Source organism: Ciconia boyciana, chromosome 4 (genome assembly GCF_034638445.1).
Source record: "Ciconia boyciana chromosome 4, ASM3463844v1, whole genome shotgun sequence".
NCBI classification, from domain to species: domain Eukaryota; kingdom Metazoa; phylum Chordata; class Aves; order Ciconiiformes; family Ciconiidae; genus Ciconia; species Ciconia boyciana.
In genome coordinates this window covers 52595474-52617597 of record NC_132937.1, presented here as the reverse complement: position 1 = coordinate 52617597, position 22124 = coordinate 52595474, and the positions used below count along the sequence as shown (strand labels likewise).

Below are 22124 nucleotides of genomic sequence, written 5' to 3'. Positions count from 1 at the left end.
TTTTCAAGACCTAACTGGATGAATCCCTGAGCAACCTGACCTCATAGCTGATCCTGGCTTGAGCAGAAGGTTGGACTATAGATCTCCTGCAATCCCTTTCAACCTGAACTGTTCTTGGATGTAACTCTTAGCAGTGGGAACACACAGCTGTGTCTCATTTCTTTGTCTCTTCTCCTATCACTTCTGTCTCACTAGAACTGAAAGTAATGCAAAGGGCTCAAAGTTCTTCCAACTTTGAAACTTTTGAATCAATATTGGCACTTCCTAACTTTTACTTATTTCTTATAGATCTACCTATCTTTCTAGCTGAAGGACTACTTTATCAGTCCTCCATATACCTATGTGCTTCTGCTTCAGCCTGGCTGATTTTTTTTTTCTTTTAGCTGTAGATGGTTACTTCTGATTCTCAGAGAAAGAACTTGCCTGTTTCAGTCCCCCAAAGTAGCTTCTACTCCCACAGCTTTCAGAAACACAGCAAAAGCAGTTCCAATTTATTCTATGTCATGCTCTCACTCTTCAAGAAAAGTAAATTCACACAGAGACCCAAATCCCATGTTGGTTTCCAATTTACATAGTGCTACTGGGTTCAGAGCTAATTAATAAATTATGCAACCCAGAAAAGCCTGTTTGCTTGGTTTCAGTTATTACAACCACCTTTTTCTGAGAAAATAAATTCTCACAGCTTTGTATAGCTTCCAACTTTGGTATCATTTTATCCTACATCAATTCCAGCTAAAAAGACATACAAGTGTTCTAGCACAACAAATGAAAGCCTCGAAGACTTTCCAAAGACTGAGGCTTAAAGACAAACTCATGGGACTCCTCCAGAAAAAAGGGTAAGTATGTTAGGACGCCAAATCATGGCTTAAAAGAAAAAGCCAAGCTCCTGACATTGTCTGGAGTCCAAGGACCACAGCCTTCAAAGGTAAGCAGATCAAAGGCTCTTGTATTCTCTCTGAAGGGATCCGGTGAAAGCAATCACTGATATTCACCAATGTTACTGATACTTGTATGCTTCAAAGAATAAAAAAGGCACAGGAAACAGACGATGCAGTACATGCCCACTCCATGTAATTTCCTCAAGGGAACTGAGTATATTGATGTCCATCAGAGATAAGCTTCCCCTTCACTACCTATATTTACAGAGTTCTGAAAATTTAGGTGTCTGGACTAACAAAATTGTAAGGATAGGCTGTTTCTGTTTCTTAAAGCTCTGTGAACAAAACCACCAACTGTTTAACTGTGTTAATGTCCATGGAAAGGTTTGCATTCTCTGAAATCACAGAAGATAATTTGTTTTCAAACAACTTAGTTGGCAGAAGCTGCTAGGAGTAATTGCCTGAATCAACAGATGATTGCAAGTAGTGCAAAGCACTGTTTGGATATTAGACAAAGTTTATTCTGATATCGAGTTAACACACAGAACAAATGCTTTAAGTAGGCACAAATTCTTTTTTGTACCAAAAAAAAAAAGGGGGGGGGCAAATCTGCTTTCCTGGGAAATAAGTGTTGAATAGAATTATCCAGTTTAGAGGAAACAGGGAAGGCTTTTTAAGGTTCTTGTTGCATTTTAGTATCACAAGTACTTACTTCTCTGTAAGCACTAATATCGAAGTTCCTAATGCAACTGGTTACCATAACTGTAAGAACTGTATTTCCTAGTCTTAGCCACAACAAATACATATATTCAGGTATTTTCTACACCAATTCCAGACAAGAAAATATACTCCCTAAAAACAACTCTTTTTTTTTGAGGATAAGTTTTTTGTTTAAGAGTTCTTCTCACTTTTCCAAAATGTATTTTTCATGGACCAGAACTACCCCAAACACAAAAACCTTTGCTTCTTAAAGAAATAGCTTCATACGTCTAGATAAAAGATTCTCACAAGGAACAAAACATTACTGAATGCAGCAATGTAATTCAATATTTAACCATTATCCTTATGCTGGTCTGAATAATCTAATACAGGAAAGTATCTTTAAGAGTCTCTCAAAGACTTAGTTGGAAAATTACTACTTACAGATTTTCACAATTTTTAACCAACATTACTCATTTAAATTTTAAAAAGTAGATCTTGTGGTAAAACTTGTACAGTTCTAATGTTTTGGAAAATTCCTAAACAGATGTTTAAGCTACCATCAAAAATGCTTCTAATTAGCTTACATTTTATCTCTATTATCATCCCTTGATTCTCAGAACATATTCATACTAATAATAGAATAATTCAGGCCTTAAAGACTCACATCTCTGTCACTAACTTAGAAATTGCAAATTACACTCCAGTAAGTGCTTAGAAAAAATACAGAGTTGTTGAAAGAGTGCTCAGGTTCAACACCTAAAGGGATAGTGGAGCTCCACATAGTAACAATTGGACAGCATTATTCCATGAGCAGGCAGTACTCCACTTAAGACTACTTCTTGAGATAAAAGGTCTTTGCTCATCTGAGAAACTAATATAATTCACAGAGTAAAATGCTCTGACAAACTCTGCTTGTTAAGGAAACTTAAGTGCACATGCATACCACTTTGGGGGATTAGGGTCTAGCATGATGAAATCAACCAACCAAAATTGTTCTAAAAAATGTAGGTGAGGAACTCATATTTTATGAACTTTCTGTGGGGTCAAAAGGAATCTTCACGAGATCTTGTACTGAAAATTATTACTGAGCACAGATACTTAAGATAAAACATCTTGTAGCAACATGAAAATAAGAATTGGCTAAAATAGAGAGGCGTACCTGAGAGAACAGTTGTGATGAAAGTTAAAAAGAACAACTGAAGATAGACCAAAAAAAGCATTAAAATGCCAAACATACTAGAAATACTGAGAATCAAATTGTTTTACCGATATGTAACTCCCAGTGTAAAGCATTAACACTCCTTTCAGGACCTAGTACGTTTGCATGATGTGTGGTTTACATTTTTGGTGCATGCGTAACACTTAAATATGTTATTGTATTTTTAAAACTCATTTATCCAGAATTCATTACTCCACATTTACTTCACATCAAATAATAAAATCAGAACAGGCAATCTGTAATTTTAGCCTTTTATTTGTGACCAGATTAAAGGTGAACATGACCCATGTGTTCAGACTCACATTCATTTTCTAGAGAGCTATAAAGATAAAAAACAGCGCAGTTCAGCATTTCAAAAGTTAAGTACTTTCAAAAGTCATAGATATAATTTCTACAAGTCTATTAACTCCCAGATGGACTGACTGCACCCTTAAATTTGACAGTATCTGTGGTTTATTTGCCTCATTACCTTGAACTTCAGGAGCAAAGGCTACAGGTCAGACACACTTGTTTTCTCTAAGAATGCAAGAGGCATAATAACAGATATGAAGACAGACATGAGCTGCTTGTACAATTCAAGGGCTAGTTTTTGATCTTGGACAGAAACAACAGGAGAAAAATTCCCAAAACTTCCAGAAGGAAGGAGTAAACGGTATCTGGAGATTCTTGGAAGGTTAACAGCTCCCTGACTCATTACAGAAAGCCATGCTATGGTAGCCAAGCTGACAAGACAGGAGAAATTCTTCTAGACTGAAAACTACTCCAGCTTAACAGGCATTAGCCAAAAGACCTAAAAAAGCCATGTGTTTCACTTGAGGATGCTGAATTTGTCTGGTCTAACCTCAAATACAAAGATGGACCTTGGAATATTAGACCTTGGAAGGACTGAAGAAACAGTCCAAGAACAAGCGCTGGAAGAACACTAATTCAAGAAAACTTTTAAGTCTAAAGATTTTATCTGTAACATGAATTTTCTGTATTTTCTGGACCACTCAAATATGGAAACCTACCAGAAAGAAAACAAACAAACAAAAAACCAAAACAAAACCAAAAACCAACCAACCAAACAAACAAACAAAAACCCCACGACCACAAAAAAACCAAACCATATTCTCTGTAAGAATAAGAAGTTACATACAAGAAAAACTCATGCAGTACAAAGTAGCTTGTTACATAAAACTACTGATCCAACAACCATTCCTCCGAACAAGGCTGTTTTGAACACAAAGGAGCTTTTTTAAAAACAAAACAACAAAAACCAAATAAAATGTCAAATCAATGGTACAGGCCTCCTCCTGTTCAAGGAAAGGCAAAGAACTTGGTATTAGCTTAGTGCCATGTATGTTGCTGCCATAGAACTCATGCTCAAAGCAACAACAACCAGGCAGGATAAGATTACAGTTTAATTAACTGATGTTATTTTAGGACCATAGAGAATCTTGAAATATACTTACTCAGTTTCCCAGCTGTGAAGACTGCAGTCTTCCTGAAGCATCACATTAGATTAGTATCATAATGTATTTCACACATTTTCACAAATTTTTAACATAAAAATTATTTCCTTGTCTTTGAGAAAAAAGCTTTAATTTTTAATATGACTCTGGTTTACCTAAATGCACAATCTTACATTCAGACTTCTTTTAGCCTTATTTTAATGAAGAGCTCTAAGGTGTTTATGATACAGCATGGGTTTCAACTATGTTACTAAAAATATCTCTGTTACCATGCATATAGACTCTCTCAGGCCCACAAACTTCTTTACTTGTAGGAAAAGCAGTTTATTTTGTCCTCCGCTATTGCTTGTGTGAATAAGTCAACATAAATACCTATGTGTACAGACCCATATAATCCTAGACTGAAAGAGATGCCACCTCTGTCTTTTTCCAACCCATTCTCCTAGCTTGAATCTCTTCCCACACCCCCACTGTGTGCCATCCACTTTAAGTCTTCTTAAACCTCCTCTTTCCCTAAACTTCACCTACTACTATCCTTTATTTCACCTACTCTTCAATTCTCTGTCTTCCAACACCATTCTTCTTCCTGACATTTTCTCACCCCAATATATACTTGATTCAGCGAGGGAAGAAGACTCAGTACTGTGCATCCTGTATCTGCCTGGGGAATAGAACAAAGCCGTTCTTCCAAAACCGTCTGTTACCACAGACACAGCAGATTGTGCTGAGCAGGAAAGGAATCCCAAGTAATTTCATCTTTCTCACACACTTCACCCCTTTTTCTATTTTTCGTTACCAAGTCAAAACTTTCCACAATTATTCAAGAGCTGAAAACGAAGACTATCCATTATAAATCATACACAACTTCTAGACAGAAGTCTTAAAGATTCATCTAGCTCCCTGAAGTAAAAAGTAATGTTTTCATAATAATGTGAGTGTATACAGAAAAAAAAAGGTTATAAAACCTGCCACATATGTTTTCCTACATTCCTCCCAAACACTGCTGGAAACACGACCCTATCATAGCTATTATTTTCAACATTTTTGCTTTGGCAAATAATGTATAGCAGATCAGTTATTTTTTCTACCTATAATACGTATGGTTACTGATATGGACCTGTCATTAATGGAATGCCAGGTTCTGAATCTTGGCTTGGTTTGGCAAATTGCATCAGGTTGTGTTGTTTTCCAGTGACTGAAAACTACAGAGAATGTAAACTATAAGTGGTACTCAAGCCGTCTACTGCCATTTTACAAAGAATTTAAAAGGCAACTTACACATTGAGTTTTTCCAGGTTCTCTTGGGCATTGTGTTTTTCTCTCTCATATGCATTTTCTACCTCTTTGAACTCTTTCTTGATCATTTCTAAATCCGAAAGAGCTGCTGCTTGGCTGGCTTTTTCCACCTGCAAAGCTCCTTCAAGGTCTCGAATTCTTAACTACCAAGTTATAAGAAAGCAATTAAAGCAAGTTAGGAAAAACTATCATTATCTTTAATGCTGTTCTATGTTCTGTTCTGCTTTACAGGTAACTATATTCTATTAATTCTATATGGAAGTATATACACAGAAAGCATTGAACACATGTAAAAATGTATAAATACATACAGTTCAAAACAGAGACAAATAGATATGCTGACCAAAAGCACCTTTTACTCTCCTTTGGTGTCTGGATTTTTCCTTCTTCAGTTATTACTGAAGTTTTCCAGGGGAATTCTATTTTTTAAGTAGACTCATGAAAGTGTGGGATTAACAGTAAAGGCTACACTTCCGCTCAGCACAAAGCACACTTGAAGCTTGTTCATGTATGTGAACAAGGAAGAAAATCTTACTAGTCATTCACCCATAAAAGATAAGTCTCTAACTTTAAGAAATGTTACCTTCCTGGTTCCTTTCTATGTTGTAAAAGTAGAGAGAGGAAATTAAGAAAACTAAATCTTTCCTTTCTACTAGTATAATCATCACCTTAAAAAATTTAAGTGCCTGTACATAGAGAAGATCATGAGAATAAGAAAATAACTGACTGAAGAAGGGCAGTACTTATTTTTGTTACTCAGAAAATAAGAAAAAAAAAACTCACCATAATTCCTTTTATTTTTGCTTAGTTTTTCAAAAGTCCAGTGTGAAGGCCTTGTTAGTCATTCTGAGATTACTAAGCAATCATCACTCAGTTTTTTCTCACTTGCTTTTTAAAATAAACCCTAATTGCCTTACTGGGTCAAACCCCATGTGATACAGTTTATATAATACAAAGATTTAATATTCAAGTATATATACTACATTTTTTTATATAGTCAATCTTTACTGGTAACTGCGGATATCATAACTTTGTTTGAAGCTGAAATGCTCTCTGAATAATTGTATTTGGAACTGCTGCTTCAGGATGCATTAAGCTCTCACTCCTAGAGAAGCTGGATGTATGCACTGTATCTCTAAATGGCTCTAAGTGCCCATTCAAAAGACACAGGGCAGGATATTTAAAAAGTAGTATAGTGTTTAACTATTGTGAAACATTTCCATTCCCCTCACTGTTTAAATGCTAGTGGGAATTCTCAAACTTACAAATGTGACATTTTATTGTATTATTTATTCTAATACCTTTAATTTCCTCTGAAATGCAGATATTTTTTATTCTCTGCTTTTATACATTAGCTATTACAATTTTGGCACTACTGCAAAAAAACTATTCAGTGTTTTCACTGCAGCAAGTAAGTGGTCTTAATATTTTAGGAAGATTGTATCTTTACAACTTCATCAACTGTTTTACTGTAAACTTCTACAAAATATTTAACAAAAAGTTTACCTGGATGATCTCTGAATTGAATTTGGATTCCAGATGTGCTGCTCTCTCTGCTTCAATGTTTTCTTCCAGTTTCTTTATTCTCACTGTAGCTGCCTAAAAGTACATTTTGAAGAAATTTAAGTCTGGAGAGATGGTAAATGTGACACAAAGACTATTCTATTCATTCAGCCTATTAGGACTCCATACACCAACCTGATGTATCTGAACTACTTGTACTTTGGAACTGTGAAAACTCATACCAAGAAATACATATAAAAATCATTTTTACAATATTTATAATTTTTATAAAAATATTTTTTACATATCTAGAACATTAAATTATTCTTTTCTATTTAGTTAAAGAAATTGATGTAGCATTATGTTATTGCTGCATTTTTTACAATCAAGAAAACTGCAGCTGGAGTCAGAAAGCAGAAAGACCAAGTTAAATATGCTACCTATTCCCTTACTATTTGCTTTTTCACCAAGGTTGTCACCTGAGGCAATATAACCACACCCTGTATGTTCCAAAATACAATGGGGTATCTATAGAGTATCTACAATTTCAGTGACGAGACAGATGAAGCACACAGGAGATACAGAATTCCTCAAAAATATGTTGGCTTTGGCACCTAATTTCCAATTAAGGTGCCCAGAACAGATTGCTTTGCAGCCCTACACTAGTCATAGTTTCCCTACAACAAAAATCTGTAAACTCTGTAATGTTTTAAAGCACTAACCTAGTATTTTTTTTTACTGCTGTGTTCCTTGACCTGTAACTATTCTGTTATGTTTTTGTCTAACAATGATCAGGATGTTCATGATCTCTTTTAACAAATATCCTGACTATTTTAGTCAGTTACTACATCTCATTACACAGAAGAACACCTGTACATGCACTCATAGTTTAAGCAAAATGGGATTCTCTGAATTAAACTCTCGCATCTTTCTTACCCATTCTTACAACATTTAGAAAAGCACAAAAATGCAAATGACTATGCTAAGAATCTACTTGGAAATTTGGATTGCCTACAAAAAGTTCAAGAAGTAGTCTATATTTTTACTAAACTTTTTTAAAGTGATCCAAGCTGAAAAAATTTCTTTCAAGTTACAATAAACACAAAAGCAATCACCAGATACATATGTCCAGATAAAGGCCTGGACACAGAATTTCATCTGGAAAAATACTTTTACCAAAAGCAGTAACTAAAGATCGCTATAATGGAAATTCCCATACAATTTTAACTACACTGTTTTCTATCAGTAAAATCTTTTCACTTTGACTGATAACTGAATTGAAAAGAAAAATTCATCCCAAAATGTCTCTTGGCTTCAAGTTAAATCAGGGAGATCAAGAAAAAGGAGTTAATATTAAAAAGTCATTTAACATAAGCACATTTAAGGTTACATAAATACAATCAAAATTATTGATTTTGGAAAAGTAAAACAAAGTAGCAAGTATGTGAGACTACATCTTGATTCTGAACATCTAAAAGAAGAGAGAGAAACATTAACAGATGTTAAAATAAAAGCTCTTGGCAATAAATTTAAACTTTGTATAATCACACACACACAAAAGGAAAGACATTTGAAACTGATGTCCATGGAAGGTCTACTAAAGAGAAATGCATCACCAGCACAGAGGTTACCAAACCTACTCCACAGTAAGGTCTATCAGAAGGCTTAAACTTTGCCTCTTCCCAGGAGTTTTATCTGCATAACATACTCAATTAAAAAAAAAAAAAAGTCACAAATCCTACACAACCACTCTCACTGTACTTCCATATTGCTACAATTACTCTCAAAAAATTACTTGATTTAGACTCTTAACAGTATTATTCCTTCCAAACATCAGCTCCTACTCCCCTTTGCCCTTAATGGAGAATTAGCAAACTACCTCCTGCTTCAGTTTGGAAGGACTCCTTAGCATCCTCCAACAGGTCAACATCTGTCAACAGGATGGTTTTACACAAGAATACTGCCAACCTAGTAAAAGTAGTCAGTGAACAATAAATATAAGTGATGTGGATTACATTTCCTTTTTAATAACATTTAAAAAGTCAGCCTGAAAATAATTCTATTTTAAGTCTGAGGAAAAGAATTAAGGCAGCAGTGAGGAAGGTACTTATCACAATATTTAGAGTTGGAAACGTAATTTTTAAAAAACAAAATGAAGAAATAGAAACTTCACTGAGAATATTTCACTGCATACCTTCAAGAGCAAAAATGCTTTTCTGTCTTTGGCTGGTTTGTTCAAGTGTCTATTCTCACAGCAAACACTGACATGGAAAAAGAAAAAAAAGTGATTCTGCAAGTAAAGTTTTTAGACATAACTTACTAATTCACAAGCTCTGTACTGCATTTGACTTCTAAGTCTTATTTCCTGACCACCAGTCCAAAATAGAGCTATGCCTTCATTTCAGCCTCTCTTCAGCTGAAACAAGAGATGCAAGACACTATCAAAATGGTTAACTTATCTTCTCAAATGGAGCCCCCTAGAACTGTTAGATTTCATCAGTGCCAAGAAGGAAACTAAAAACAGAAGAATAAATAACAGCTTGAGTGAAGGCATCTGCAAGAACGAATAACTGGAGCAATCACATTCTCCCAAACAGAGCATACAGGCATCAGTTCTTGGTATAGTTCTTTAAATGTAGAGTCTATCTCCTTGAGCTGACATGATCTGCAAGGACACTAGAGGACACTAACTGCAAGGACAAGAGTCATGGTCCAAAGGAAACACAAACTCCCAGAAATATAAACACTTCACTCGTAAGAAAATCGTGGGACAATGAGAGAAGAGAGGCAGGAGCAAGCAGACACCTGTAAGAAGTGCCAACGTATCAGTCTTTTGCTGTCTGAAGTAAGAGCAATACCATTTAAAATCAGACATATTTGCAGATGGTTCATTTGCTTGAGTTGTCACAAGTCACCGAAGAATTAACTTATAGAATTAGCATACCTATAAAAAGGGAAGCACTTGGAAAACTAGTGTTTCAGCTACAGAGATTCCTGATGCTCTCTGGAAGGTGAGAAACAGGCTCCTAATTGCAAGCAGGACAGTGTGTCCAGCCTACTGTAGAAGAGCAGGCTAGACACTCTTCTACACTAGGACCCTATGAACCCTAGGCCCTGACCAAAGAAGAGCTAGATGTACCTGACAGGTATCCAATGGAAAGTATTTTAAGACATTCACAACAGTACACACAGGGCAATTAAATTATAAACTAGAAATCACAATATCTGTTTGACAGGTAAGTATCATCTTACAGATCATATCCCCATATAAAGGTATGAGAAAATTGACTTGTTCAAAACTGGGGTTTCTTCACAAGCTTAGGAATCTCAACGCCCTATTCTTGCTTTTAAAGCTCATCTTCTTCTAGAGTTTGATTCTTTAAAGCTTTGCCTCATACCAGTAGTTCATTACAATTTTCATTTTTAAAACCTTGTTTAAATTGGTTCACTGGACCTTCAGAAAACAAAGACCTAGGGAGAGAAATAAAATGTATTTTCATTCAAGACAAGTCATTGTCAGGGACCTGACAGGAACTACCACTAATTTCTTGCATTGCTAGAAGCCAAAGATGAAGAGTGAACTATGTTCTCCTCAAAAGTCTCAGAAGATTACTCAGGTAAACCTTAATCTTCGCTTACCAGTACAAGAAGCTGTCTTGCCCAAAAGAGATTCAGATGCTTAAAAAAGCTTGCAGAAAAATTACATATGTAAATGAAGGAAGTCATGTAGATGCTGTCTGTGTCTGGTGGAGCAATGAATCTTTTTCCTGGGTTCTATGATTTGATTGCTGAAGCTTATGGTTCACCATACATCTAGCAAATTCAAACAAAGTCAGATGCCAGCAAATCAGTGGGAAATTAGTGGGAAAACAAAAACTTCATGAGAGATATCTAACCAGCCATTAGCACATAAGCCTTGCTAAGCAATACAGAGGTATTAAATATAAAGAAATTCAGATTTCATTAGACTGCTGTAAGGAAAAGAATCTTGGAATTGCTGTTTATCTAAGTGCACATCAGCCACCAAAGTTGCACCTGGATTCCAAGCTGCGTCTAAAGTTTTATTTGGGAAGAACACAGCTGCAAAAGAACACTATATAGAAAATCTTGTCTGTTTTTCTAGTAAAGGTTCAAACAGGCTCTACTAATACTTATATGCACTTCCCTTCACAGTGAGAAGCTGCATGCTCTACCAGTGAGAATGATCCATTATGCACCCTGTGAGGGAAAGAAAGAAATGTCAGGGATGAGTCTAACCTGTAACACCATAGTAACAATTCGAAAAAGAGAAACGGGATGAGGACAGGAGTTCTGTGTTCCTGTCTAACAAACAGAAAGACACTGGTACTGGTAATCATGTTAGCCAGGCAAACCTGTTTGAATCGGATGAAATGTGAGAATCAGTATCCTTACTGAACTGTATGTGTCAGAAAACTTCACACAATGCCTGTCTAGAAAGAAGAAGCTGTGTGAAAACAAGTTATAGAGAAAGACTGCAGGCCACAGACATCCAGACCACAGTCTCTCAACTGGGAGTCAAATGGGAATACTTTCTGGTTTAGCTTGGAAAACTTCTTGTCAGGTCCAAGTCACAGAGATCGATCTCAACAATGGATCCAAAAAGTGGGTTCTCCAGTGGTTACAAAGTGTTTGCTTATCCAACATTGAAAACATCGGTTATTCAACAAGATTCAGTTGTTACTTCTATGCGCACCTAACAGGATATACGAAGGCAGACATCTTAAGTAAGCTACCGCACACAAACTCATGGAATCTCCAAAGTTTCCTTAGATATTCAAGCTGAGTCAGTTTCAGTCTTAATTTAAAGAACAAAGATATCTGAGATCTGTTCCCATGATAGCACAGACAGAATTGTGACTTTTGAGAAACGGCAAATAAAAATGACTAAGCAAACTTCAATGCCAGCCTTAGAACTTGTGGGCAACCATGCTATATGTTTACTCTAATCCCTTAAGGTTCAGTCACTTTTTCCAGTGTCCTGTTGCATGTCAATGTTGATGTGGTTTCTAGGAGACATTTTCTGCATGCTAACAGTTTGCAATACCATTTTCCAAACGACACTTTGTGGCTTCCACTTTTCTCAGCCCCTCACACTTGCTCTAAGTACTGCAATATTTGTGAATACTGGGGCACTCCGTACTGAAAGAATAATTCAGTATCCTACACTTGTGCAATGCCACAGCCATGAAAATGCAATCGTTTGACATTTGCATTTACATCAAAATACCCTTTATCAAATAAGCAACAAAGAAAACAAGAGGAAAAAGAGAAAAGTACATTTACAACAGTTACTAAGTTTAGATACAGTAATAGAAGTAATTTTTCTCTTCTCTGCTTCTATTTAGACCACTTCTGCAAGATTTTTCAGTTTCATTTTACTAACAAGTTATCAGGATACTTTGCTTCCCCATGGCTGATGTCTAATCCCTATGTGAAATGCTCAGCCAAGACAAAGTTTTATGTGAAGAGGACACACGTGTACCTCATATCTGGATCATCATCCACCCACTCTGTGTGCGTCCATATTCAGATTAAGATCTTACTTCTTCCTACTTAAAAGCATTTCCCTACAACTCGTAAATCAGGAGGACAGGTCTAAACACATCTTTGGGACACGTGCTGACCACTTCCACCTAGTGTTAGAAATGCTGATGCCTCTTGATCACGGTAAGGTGGAGCCATCTCCTGTCCGGATAATAAACAACCTTCCAGTAACTAATAAAGTTACTTAACTACAAACAATTCTTAACCACTGAAGTAAATGTTCTTTCAGCCTGACGGAGTGCGGTCAACCCTCACTATAAACACTTCCTGTATCTGAAGTCTGGAGTAACATGTCTCATTGACAGAGGAGCCATACTTGGCCTGCACAACACCGGGTAAACAACTACACTGGCATGGCAGCTACAGGATAAGCCATACACTTTGCTTTAGGTTAAAAAAGAAGTAAAAACAACGAGGACTGCTAAACTGATATAGTTTGTTTGCCTTTGGATAAAGTCCAAGTCCATTCCAATCTGCAACTGAGTTGCAGTTGGTGAACCCATCTGAACTGCTCTCCCTTTCTACAGCACCTTGAGTGGAAAAGACGTCCCTTTTGGTTCTCATGCTCGGTAGGCTGGCAAACTTCTTAACAGTACATGAACTGACACTGTTACTTTATACACGCACATAGACAAGACCAACGTGTGACTTGTTACCTACTCCTGGTGAGGGCTACGTAAGACAGTATTCAAACAACCTCGGTCTGATAGTGAGGTAAGACTGAACAGCCTTCAAACTGGACCTGAATAATATGATGACATAGCAGAAGCTCCTCTCAGAGATAAAGTCCATTGTGTCAGTGAGCTTGTCACTGGAGAAACATGAACTTTGGAGCCACCACATAGATGCCATTACGAAAACTGCAGTGCTTAGAGGATATACAAGACAGGCACAGTAACTAGAATTCCTAGATGCCAGTTGTGCATTGTGGAGACACTAGAAAGCAGAGGATTAAGTAGGGGTAAGCCATCAAGAAGTGTGTAGTCATAGAAGACAAATGGTACTTTAAAGTTTAACCAGTGGCACTGTTAACAGGCTGAGGAATGTGTCCTGTCTTGCACTGCCTGGAGCTTTTTCAAGTTTTTCTTATGAGAACTATAACTTACTTAACACTGCAGTTCATGTTGAAATTAATACCAACAAGGAGAAAAAAAAGCAGGCCTGTAGGTTTGTGGGTTTTTGTTTTGTTTTTAGCTGGGACCTAAATTTCATGGTTCGCTGACTTAGATACAGTAAGAAATTTAATACACCCACAGCCTTAAACTATTGCATGTACATATAACTTCTGCAAATACAGAGATGGACCAACACTCAAGTCTTCTTTGCAGTCATCTCCCCGTTAGAGCAGCATTACCAAGCTAATACAAGATGACACATTTAGCGGGACATGAAAAGGTCAATATACTTACAGGCAGGGAGCAGGAAAGGCAACGTGAAAGCTAAGGGAATGGTCTTTAAATGGCAACTCAAAGCCTCAGAAATATGGCAACATACTCAGTCTGAGAAATAAAATGGACCAAGTTGTGGGACATTTTTCAGGCCTCATGAGAAAGGCTTAAAAACCTTGAGAGACCTTGAGCTCCAGCTTACTAAGAGTTGGCAGCCTCAAACACATAAAACAAACAACAGAAAATCACTACATTTCTGTGAACAAGACAAAGAATTTGAAATTTATGAAGTAATAATTCTGTTTCTCATGGTAAAATCCACATTCCCCTTTCCTCCACTTTTTGTCAAACAACTTTCCCACCCAGCTTTTTGGCAGCTAGACACATCACAAGAAACACTACTTTTATATACAAATTGCTCTATATTTCCCAAGAAATCATCTTTCCAGAGCAATGGAGGTACAGGCTAAAATAAAAGACACTGGTTCCAGGAAACAGATTATCATAAATAGTAGTATATTTATGAGTTCAATACAAATACATCAAGAATTTGTTTGACTACTGAATCTTAGGCTAAAGAGGCAGAATGATAATAAGGTTCCCAATCGAAATTTTTCTGGTACAGTATGTCTTCCACTTCAGGAGGACTGCATGTCCATACAATGGTACACCACATTGGTATCACTGCAAACTGTAAAGCTAGCAGGTTAGACACTGTGCCAATAGCTGCTTTTCAACTGAAGAGTCCACAGAAACTTGCTATTATTCTTTCTCTTCATTTCTAATTCCAGAAACGAGAAATGTCCTCTTTTAGACGACGTTCAGAATAATGATTGAAGAATAAAACTAGACTAATATTAAAAAAAAAAAAAAAAAAAAAACCACCAAGCAAAAAAGGGCGGGACACGACTTTTTTCACCTTCCTTTCTTTATAATATAGTCTATTAGATATAATTCTTCATAAGAGTTCCATTGTACAAAAAGAAAAAGATTCCAAATTTATCATTTCCTTTCGCCACTGAAACACAAATATTTTCCCATGGACTTCTCCATTATGTCCAGCAGAGGGTAGTAAAGGAACAGCTTTGTGAACTCCAAAAAAGTTCATCCTCATTGCATATCAATAAGTGGTGTATAACAAATGATTATAAGATTGCCTTTTAATTAGAATTACACTAATCTTCACACAAATCACCTTAAGAAGTTCGCTGCCATCATCAAGAACTTAAGTACACATTTTCTAACCAAATGCCCATTAACACAAGGTACTCTGCATGGAAATTTAAGTAAGACATGTTTCCTGTGTCCATCTTCCCACAAAAACAAAATTTCAATCTATAAGCTAAAAATTCCATGAAGAGAGATAAATACAGAGCTATTTCATGAAAAAACATAGACCGTTCTTTCTGGGGTGTACTACTTTAAGGCTTTTATATCTGAATGGAAATCCACCTCAAATACTGACATCATAGGCAAAAATAAGAGTTGTATTTAACCACAGCTGGAAGTACAGGACTGGTTAACAGAACTTTATCAATATTTCTAGCATGGGTAATACTTATTCCCATACATTGAGGAGTTTTAAATTGACAGCTAGAGCACCACAGAACTTTGTGAGAGTAATACCAGATGGGCAGAAACACAAGAAGACTTTGGCACATTGGCACACAGTGAAAACTACTGCCCAGGCTTTAGTGCTCTTCTTGGATGCCTCTTCCACAATGTATGGGAAGAATTTGGCAACTAAGAATGCGATCCACAGAAGCTAGCATGCTAGTGAAGCAGCTGTTAAGGCAGAGAGGAGGAAATTCTACTGACCGCAACGTGTTTATATCCCAACAATCTCCAGGCTTCACGCACTTCCCTCTACTTGGGAATACAGCATGCCCTTTTAAAAGGGCATAGTCCTTTCTTTCAAACACAATTAGAAGGGAAGATTGTGCTCTTTTCCCCTCCTTTATGCAACAAGTCTGTCCTTGAACACTCCCCCATTTTCTTCCCTTTCAGATTCCAAGACCAAAGACTTTTTGTGACTTCATGGCTTTTAATATTTTAATAGAGTTCCAATAACTGAGCTATAAAGGTGAAGAGCCCCTTATCTGGTCCCTTTGGTTGAGGTCTTTCCACTCTGCTTCAGCATGAAGGACAGATAATACCTCTGCCTGATTGAGCTCCAGAAGGTAAGAAAGGAAGAGGAATGACAAATTTATAAATCAAAGAAAGGTTGCAACTAGATTTTAAACTCTGTTAATACTAAACTGTTCCTCAGTATATATTTTTTGGGGAAAGGATTATGGGTGAGAGAACAACTTAAAACAGAATTTATTAACCTCAATTTTGAACTTCAGAACCCCTGCGGCCTTTCATGACTACAGAAAAGGCAGAGCAAATTTTGCTCCACAAACAGCGATGCAGAGTACTGGTACCTTCTAAGATGCAGATGATGCTGTTGTGACAAACTCTGGAGTTTGAGTCCACTATCCAGTATGAAGTCTACAGTAATCAATACTGCCTACAGTAATCAATATTGAAAGCTTAAAATATCTAGTGCTTTTGCTTCTTAAAGAATAAAGGTGTTTTCAGAGATGCCCATTAGTTAATCTCTCTTTGACTTCCAAGTATAGAATGGGTAAGTTATTACTGTAGGCTCTTTCAGACACTTACATGTAATTTACTTTTGAGATGGTAAAGTGAGATGCAAGCTGACTAAAGCATATGCACTGCAGTCTAACTTAGACCTTGTTTGTTTTTAATTCACAGGGACTTGTGCTAATTTGCTTAAACTTTCAAATACAAGAGGTTTCATCACATAATTTCCTTCATCACTGCTTAAATAGCTACACTTGCACCAAGTACCACAACACTGATTTTTCTGTAGTCTGAATATATTGTTTTCTCATGACATTATTAAGAGATTCAATAAGTTGAAAAGAATTTAGAAAAAAACAAGCAGCAATGAAAATATCTTAGCTGATCGTGGTTAATAGATAGCATTCCCTAATAAAACCATCTCCAGGGCATAGCAGTTATACATTTCCAAGGAACTGAGTGCTTCCTTTTCAAATTTACAGATGATGAGTACACCCAATCAAAATATTTAGAAAGATCAATAATTCGCTGCCTTGCTTCTCTTCCTTTCAGCTCATGATTCCTATGTTAATATATTAAAAGCCATGAAGTCACAAAAAAGCCCTTGTTCAAGTACTTGGAAGCAAAAATCTTTATTTTTAAAAGGGCTATTGGAACTCCACAGTACGCAGCACTTTCCAACTGGAAGTAATTCTGCCTAGGCCAATATGTGCAGCTCACAATACCTGACAATAGATTCCCTGTAGATCTCTTTGAGGGCACAAAAGTCTACCATGTTGGTCAATAAGTCAGTGTTTTTAGCTGATGAGCTTTGATCTTCCCTGTAGGAATTTTCTTTTGTACTTCATCTTTAATGCAGGGCCCTACCTCCCTAGCAATCAATGCTTTAAACACTTCTTTTGCCTTTAAGGGAAAAATAACAAACACGACTGAAAACTGTATGTCACTTATTCCTTTAAGGGCTCCGAATACCCTGCAAGTGCTAATTCTTTAAAATTCGTTGCAGAAAATATTTAAAGATGCCTTTGGTAGAAAACTTACATCAGGATAAAGAATTATCCATTCACTATGCTTTTCTGCAGTGACAAATGTTCTACCAAGAAAGTCTTGGTCCAGACTGTACATACAGATAACACCGTTACTACAAAGTCTATCAGTGGACAAACAAAATGTTGAAACTTAGGAGCAAACTACCAGTTTACTACCAGTTACTACCAGTAAAGGAGCACATTTACAAGATATTAGTCTTAAAATACTTGAGACTTCTCAGCAATGGGTGTCACTCAACATACAGGCAAACTAGAACTACCTGTAGCATTTAAGTCTAGATAGGAAGAGGCTGCTGTAACACCACTGTGATCTTCCAGTATGCTATTCTCTCTACCTAGCACAACATCTGATGACTTCCTCAGCTCCAGTAGATTCTCCATCACAAATTCGCTAATTCTCAAAATCTGTTCTTAAGCCAAAAAGATAGGAAGATAGACAAATAAAGAGGTTAGGGAAAATGTACAGATTTCCTAAAGTTAGCCTTGTTTTCACGCTTACGTAAACCTTTTCCCATCTGCTGTTCAAACACCAGTCTCAAGTCAGGCACACAGTGGCATTTGCCCGTTCAGCCTTTTCTGCGAAACAGATGTTCAACATTTTGTTAATCCAGTACATAGAATTCACAGCCTAACTGGGAGGTTCCATCACTCAAAAACAAAATTGCTCAGAGTGTCAGCGCTTGTTGAGACTCATAGCAATTGCCAAAAAGCCTTACTTCAAGTTCTTTTTTAAGTCGCTCCTCTCGTTCAGCGCTGTATTCAAGCTCATTGGCCTGGTGCCTCAGCAGCTCAGTACAGCCATTGCGTTCCACCTCCACATCTTTCATTTTCTTGCGTATATTTTGCAGTGCATTATTCTGCTCCTAGAAAAAATAAAGCATTAAGAGATACTTTTACTAAAATAAAGTATTATAGTAAAGAGTTCAAAAGAGGAATACTTTGTGAATGGAGACTGCATTAGAACAGGTTATTAAAATCTAACCTGTTAGTACATGTCAACAGTCCCATTTACCCAACAGCAGACATGCTCTTCATTGACCACCAGGTAAAATGTGTTGGTTCAAAAATCACTATGAACATGACCTTCTGCGGTAATACTAAAATCAGAGCAAATTCACCACTGGAAATCTTACTCTCTAAAGAGTACAAGGCTGCTCTTCCAATCTCTTCTCTCTCCCAGCTCAATGGCAATGATCGAGAGGGAAACAGTTAAGTGCCTTTGATGAAATGATACATAGGGACAGAAGTTCTATTTTGTTCTGGTTTTAACTGTTAGAACTTGAAATCAAATCAGATATTTTTAGAAATAGTTACTCCCATAGACTAAATAATCTTAATTTCTGCTATTCTGAGAAAGACCTTCTTCTGTCTGGAAACTGAATTACTTTAAAAAATTATCTACATGAACTACTTAGTTCTCAGTAGGAAAAAATCACCAAGCTGTTGCCCACTTCAATTTCTGGGTTCAGAAGCTGAACCAAGCTACAAGCTGGGATAATTACTAACACTACTGGACTCAGCAGCTCTGTGGAGTCACTGTTACAAAATCCACATTCACACAACACCAGGCTCGGAGGAAAGTAGCCAAATAATGAACCCCCAGTAGTCTAGCACATACTTAAGCTGGAGATCCCAGAAGTCTCAAAAAGAATAGCTTTGGTCTAGTGGACAGGAATGAGCTTTTCCGTAACTAGCATCAGAAACAACCTATAAATCCAGTGATTTAGTTGGAGGACCTTTGGAGACCCAATTTGTTAAAATGACTTTCTGTGCAAAACACAGAAAGATTACAGTAAGTCCTCCTGTTCATTTACTCCTATTCAATACCACGGCAAGAGACATTTTGTGAAAATAAACCAGTTTGGCCTGCAAATTCTGCTATTACCCTTACATCACATAATCTTGTTCCTAGAAATTACTAATCATAAGACATCTGCAGAGCAGGGAGCAGGAGGAGGAGAAAATGAATTATTCATATAGAACGATTCTTCGGAAGATTGAAGTCTGACAGAACCATGTTTATACATGAAGATCAAAGAAATACAAGTCTTTTCCAAAGTTTAGAAAACTATTTTTAGAAGTTTCTCCAGACTGAAGGTAGAATGTTTTGGCCAATCAAACATGACAATAAGGGAATCACAACTCTTCTGGAGTGCTAAGTGTTACCAATTAGTAACTGAAAAAATTAAGTTTATTTTCTCTCTTCTTTCATGCGCAGGCACTATGGCACTATTTTTTGGCATCCTCTGAAAAGATAACAAGGAGCACGCATGTGAAACCCATGTGAAGAAAAAAAATGGCAACCTCAGTAAATCAAAATATTGCAAAAAAAAGTATACCTGGATATGGACTAAATTTAAGCTAATCCCCTAATTTTGCCTGTAATGTCAAGCCAATACACAGGTTTCTTCCCATCAGCATGCAGAAACAAAATTTTTAACCATTTTTATAGAAATATACAACTACTCCCACTCTCTCCACACTGGAAAGATACAGAGATATTTATCTCTTCAGGTATATCTTCCAAACATTAACAAAAGTGAGCTGGGAAAAGCTCGCATGACATAAGTAATAGATAGTTGCTGCAAAATACTACATCAAGACTTAAAAACATTTTATACTGGAAATGTAGTTAACATTAGTCAGATTAAAATTGACATGAATACATCAAGCTTGTTACACAAGTCAAAATGAGTTGTATGATTCCAAAATCTTGAAGAAGTCTCCAAACTTTTCAGACTTGGTATAAGACTGTGCAAGACTATCCCAGTAGTCACCTGCACTTAGAAGGTTCAAAGAGAAACATACGTCACCGCGTAAAAAAAACGTGTGTATATATATGTATATATATACACCCATGTATACCTGCATGTCATACACACTTACTATATATATATATATCTGCTTATGAAAAACATGGCTTACTTTTTTTTAAAGTGTATAAACAACACGATTTTACAAGTAGTCTAAGAAAAAACTAAGTGCTTCTGTGAAGGAATATTATATTCTCACTAACCACAAGGTGATGCTGTTGCACTGACTATTGAACTCCAACATCTTTTATTATGAAGCGGATAGCATGCTAAGCACACCCAACAGAGCACACTACAAACCTGTTAGAAAGCAGAGAGGATTACTTTCCCTCCATATCTTACAGACACATTTCAATAGGTTAAGCTGACTTCATTTCCATGCCTACCTCAGCATTTTCATAGTCAGGTTCAGAATTACAGTTCATGAAGTGCAGCTTTTCCAACCAGGATTTGCATACATGCTTAGAATCTCATTTCTATGTACATATTAAGAGCAAAATTAAATCCACTTTATGTAGCTTTCATTTCATAACTCAGAATAAATAAAGAAGTATTTAAAACAGGCCTGTAAATACACAATGCAAAAGACTGGTACACATTGAAGTCGTAATTTATAAACCCAGATCCTTCTGATATTTATCTGCCGATTTTAAATCAATTAAGCTTTCAAGCAACCACTAAGGCAGTCAAGTCCATATTTAAGATTTATTTATGCATTCTTTTATTTGCTGGAAAAGTCCATATTTTACACTTATTTATGTATTTCTAATTTGCTGGAATTTTATAACTATACATAAAACCTGTAAGTAGGGCAATGGGCAGGGGAACAGCTACAAAAGCAAAGTGGGAAAACAGAACATTTTTACTATTGAAACCAGGTTAGGAGTTGACACCTAGTAGTGAATCATGTTTGCCTTAGGACTGAACAATTTTCTAGCTTTAATACATTTACCAACCAAACACCAGCCTCTGCAGACCACTTCTACTTCTGAATATACATCCACTGACAGAGAACACAATGTGTTCCAAGCAATCCACTGCTCCTTTTGATCTGAGGCCAAACATCACTTGAGGGAGTGTACCTCTCCAACATTGCTCTTTTTATACAGTATTAAAACTCACTGAATGTGGCTACTACAAAACACTGTAGAGAACAGAAGACAAGTCCATTGCAAAGTCTCCTCAACCTAACTCAGCCTACTGTTAGCCAGAAGTCAGAGCCAAATCTCCACTCTTAGCCTGCTTTACGTGGCAACTTAAAAAATAGAACTGTATCTAAAACCATGTTTCTTCATAGCCTATACCTAACCCTACTTTTTTAAGCATTTATGTTGAATGAAAACTAAATCATGTTTCTGTTGGTTTCAGAAGGCCCTTAGGGTGTCACCTGTCAATCAACTCATATGTTTTTATCTGAAACCTCCTCTTTCCTTGGCTTTCTTTTTTTTTTGGTTTTGTTTTGTTTAACTATTCCTTTATGGTTCTCCTAACCGTTCCTTCAAAGCACTGTTCAACATATCCACAAAATTACCGGGGAAAGGAGGGAACTTCCCTTTTGTTCTTCATTCAGAGAAAATCCTGTTCAGTGGGATCCTTCTCCATTATCAGGACTCCTAGTCATTAAGATAACAACAGAGCACAACCCCTTTTGCAGCCCATGCACAGAAA

At 36.6% G+C, this 22124-nt stretch overlaps 1 protein-coding gene across 5 annotated transcripts in view; it reads right to left on the bottom strand.

The window, feature by feature from the left end:
* CCDC171 (coiled-coil domain containing 171) overlaps positions 1-22124 on the bottom strand; it is a 157202-nt gene that overhangs the window by 120430 nt on the left and 14648 nt on the right. For all 5 annotated transcript variants that reach the window (XM_072860212.1, XM_072860215.1, XM_072860214.1 and 2 more), the window contains 3 exons: positions 18360-18506; positions 7056-7148; positions 5532-5692 (listed from right to left, as the gene is read on the bottom strand). In XM_072860212.1, the coding sequence (XP_072716313.1) occupies positions 5532-5692; positions 7056-7148; positions 18360-18506 (401 nt within the window). The remainder of the gene's footprint in view (positions 1-5531; positions 5693-7055; positions 7149-18359; positions 18507-22124) is intronic.